A 4039-nucleotide genomic window follows, 5' to 3' on the forward strand; every position below is an offset into this window, starting at 1 on the left:
TAAGTATATTGCATTTGGGTTTTAATATTTTATTCATTGTTCTAAGAGTTATTCATTCTGATTAAATATTTGGCAAAAAGAAATTATATCAGCCACTCATTTGAACAAAAAAAAAAAAAATTGGAATTTTAGTTTAAAATTGTTTTTCTGTAAATATTAAAAATTGATTTCAACTTCACATTAAAAATATCCTTTTTTTTATAATTTTTTTTTTTATAAACCAGTGAAGGGGCTTTTGTATAATTGCTTGATATGTTAATAATAGTCAAAACTTCTTAAATGGACACAGTGGATGCTGGTATCCTAAGTAGACTACGAAAAATTAATCAGAATGGTCTTAAACTGAAGTTTCTGATTAGTTTGAATCTGGAGCAGAACCAGCAACTACTTTGATTTTAGAACAACACCTGAGCTTGTGTATTTACGGTGTCATTTGTCTGACACCTCTATGTGTGAATTATTATCATTAATGACTCTGAAATCATCTGAATTCAATGTTATCTAATTCACATCTATTTTCCCCTCTCAAAGAACAACAAGTCAAATTGTTTTACTAGTACACATACTGACCGGTCAGTCTTCATGAAAATATTTCACTCTCCAACTGTTCTAAACTATTGTTTTATATTTCTCTGGTAGAAATAATGATTTCTGATTTAAGCACAAGGCCGGCAGTTTTGAGGAGATGGATTTGGTTGATACTACTGACACCAGTACTTGACTGGTGCCATTTATTTCCTTGTAACAAAAGGATGAAAAGCAAAGTTAGCCTTGGTGGGACTTGAACTCACAATGTAAAGAGACTGAACAAACATCCTCGTGCATTGTTTTATGACACTCTAATAATTCCACCTCTCCCCACCACCCTATATTTCTGTCAGTTTCACTCATGAGTATACAATTGCTTAATCAACTGAACTACCTGCCTCACTGAATTAGAATGTAAGTGGTGGACTATTCCACACACACACACACATATGCCATTTATGTAAGCTTCTAGTGTGATAGTGTGTAACAAGGCTGGACTTTTTGAATTACTACCACAATCAGTCTGACACAGGCTTCCTCCACAAAGCATTGGTCAATCGGAGGCTGTGATAAAAGACATATGTCCAAGATGTCATGTAGTGGGTTTGAACTCCAGGACTTCAGTGTTTGAAAGCAAACTTAACCACTTGGTCTAGGCACTAGAACATTACCTTCTGTCTTAAGTAGAATTTTACATATCAGAGCTTTTGATTTGATTAATTCAGGTAAGATGGACACTAATGTATAGTGCAGTTACCAATGATGTTTTGTTATTTGAAGAACAATGAGTTTCAATCTTCTCTGCTTATTTTCGTTCTGTAGCTGTTCTAAATGAATTTTATTTATAGTTATAATTCTGATAATCTGGCACATACAAAATACCATTGGCTCCTCTGTTTCCAACATAACTCAGTACCTAAATGTTGGATGATTTGGACCTAGTATTTGACAGCATTTTTACAATATGGTTCATTGATGATGAGTGGTAAAATGTTTTGTTGGTTTTTTTTTGTGCTGTCAAGTCCTTACAGACAAAGAAGTAAACTTCCAGAAAGCATATTGAATTTACTCACTCAATTGCATTCTTTTTTAAATTTGTGGTCTTTGTGTCTCTGCAAGAAATCAAAGGTTTTAGTTCCATTGCTATCATTAAAATAGGAATGATTAAGGGGTTGTTTAAAATGGATGTTAACTTTGTAATAATCCAGTTTTGTTATGGATCTGTTTTGTCGACAGTTTAGGTTAGTCTGCTTTTGTTGCCATGAAAGAGAGGATTGTTATATCTGGCAGTAATTTGGTCCCTCTGAGCTGTTCTGTGTTAATTTCTGGCGTTTCCCATTTGCTAGCTCATTAATAATTTTTGTCATGATCCAGCAAAAGAACCTCTGCTTGGTTGCTCAACCTGCAAGAAACAGAAGACCAATTTCCCTTATCACATCCTACCAAAGAGATGCATTGGAGAATGTTGTTTCAGATACTGAGTAGAAGGGAAAAAAGAGGAATGTCATGGCTGGAATGGCTTGATAATAAGCCTGCTGTGTCAGGACTCGGGGCTATCAACAGTATCAAATTATATGTATTTTGCCTGACTTTAGTTGTCAGGAACATTAGTGTCTTTCTGCTATTTCTTTACATTCTCGATTCTATTCTTGTCAGTGTGACCAATAAGTACCAGTCTTGTACTGTTGATCAGCTGACTAAAGCGATTTATTTATTTTTAAAGAAATGTGTGGTGTTGTTCCATGGTTAGAAATTTTTTCACTGATTGCTTTAATGTTTTGATTTGTTAAATGTAGGAGGGCAGGTGTGTTAATTTGCCAGTTATTTCCTTATGTATTAAAACTGATAGTAATCGATGCCATCAGTCTTCAGATGGCAAGTGAGAAGAACGGATGAATTCTTATTCATTACATAATTTGATAACACTGTCATGTCAGTTTATTTTGTGTTTTAAGTACTAATTAGATAAGCTGTTTAATTGCAGGGCAAGATTTTAGCTTCCATGGATTTTGCTCTGGCAAAATACAACTGAAATAATGTTTGTCTTTTCTAAATGTGGTTGTGTCATTGATAGAATGCTGTAGCCTTTTATAAAGGTAGTTTTTAGCATCTGAAATTCTAATGATCTTGTAAGATAATTGAAATAGTTAAGAAGTGTATATTTTAAATACTAACTCATTGTGATGATATACTAAGATGCAACGCTGATATGCCTTGCAAAAATAGCAGCACACAGTTTGTTATTCTTTTATTTTATTTGTGCAGTTTTTTTTTTGTCTTTTCTTTGCTTTTTCTCTGCTTACAATCTTGCTAGCTTTTGGAATATGTCTTTCTCAAAAGAAGACTTAGTATTCACATACTTTCATGTGACAAGAAAACACCAGATGTCTCATCTGACTTTCAGCATGGCTCTGGGAAAGATCGAACATATATATATATTGCTTTTATTTTTAATTTTTTTTAATTACTTCAATGATGGCTTTTTGTTAATTTATGCAAAATATATCTTGAGAGTTCTGTCATAATTTTTTTTTGTCTCAGTGAAAAGTTAATAAAAATTATGGTTTTTATGCTTTTGAGCTTCATGCATAAAGTCACATTTTATTTCTGTAGCAAGTTATTTGCTGCAAATATATTTTTGTAATTTGCTTTAGCCATTTTCTTCAGTGAAATGACTGTAGGTCTCTATTCATCTCCTGTCTATTTTATTATGAGTAAATAACAATGCCTCATCAGATGTTTGGTAGTTAATGAGTGAATGATTACTTTTGCCTTCACTCTATTAATTAGTGTCAATACATGTTCGTTTATATAATTCTTATGTGACTATATTTGCAAACACTTCGTTTCATTTAATCTTGCATATAATTAGTATCATTTCATCTGTCCAGTACTGATGTTGTTAATTTTGAGCTTTTTCAGTTTAGACGTAGACTCTTTCATCGTTGTTGCTGTTACTCTGTTGCATATGTAGTATTTTATGTTGTAGCAAATCAATGTTAATATTTGTGCTTTGTTTTTTTTTTAACTTTTTTATTTTTAGTTTTAATGCTTTGTTTTTTTTTTCTTTTTTTTTTTTTTTTTTTCCAACAATACTTCAGATTTCAGGTTGAAAAAAAAATATTGAGTTTGCTAGACAAGAAGAAGACTGAAACCTTACTTTGTAAGCATATTTTCACATCCCAATCTGTTATGAGGTTCTTTGATTTTATTTCCCCTCCTCTTTTTCTTATTATTTAGTTTGATAATTATCACATTTGCTTTTGTAAATTATCATATTTACCAGAAGAAATTTATCTTCAGAGCCTTAGAAAAACATCTTGCCACCGTCTCTGCTGCTAACAGCTTTTGGGTGCTGCATCACCCACCTTTATACTTAATGCTTTTAATATTGCATAGGACTCTAGCAATTATTAAACTATACAAGCATGCCCCCTTGAAAGGAACAAGAAAATTGAAAAAGTTGTGGTGGATGATGAAATTTTAAATTTTTTGTCTTCATTTAGTTCAA

At 32.2% G+C, this 4039-nt stretch overlaps 1 protein-coding gene across 2 annotated transcripts in view; it reads left to right on the forward strand.

The window, feature by feature from the left end:
* The window catches only part of LOC106874451 (casein kinase I), a 94541-nt gene that overhangs the window by 81076 nt on the left and 9426 nt on the right, over window positions 1-4039 (forward strand). The window contains exon 9 of one of the 2 annotated variants that reach the window (XM_014922190.2): window positions 3630-3691. The exons of the other annotated variant lie outside the window; for it this stretch is intronic. Coding sequence (XP_014777676.1) covers window positions 3630-3655 — 26 coding nt within the window. The 3' untranslated portion in view covers window positions 3656-3691. The remainder of the gene's footprint in view (window positions 1-3629; window positions 3692-4039) is intronic. 2 annotated transcript variants of the gene reach the window in all.

This window comes from Octopus bimaculoides, chromosome 22 (assembly GCF_001194135.2).
Source record: "Octopus bimaculoides isolate UCB-OBI-ISO-001 chromosome 22, ASM119413v2, whole genome shotgun sequence".
Lineage (NCBI taxonomy): Eukaryota > Metazoa > Mollusca > Cephalopoda > Octopoda > Octopodidae > Octopus > Octopus bimaculoides.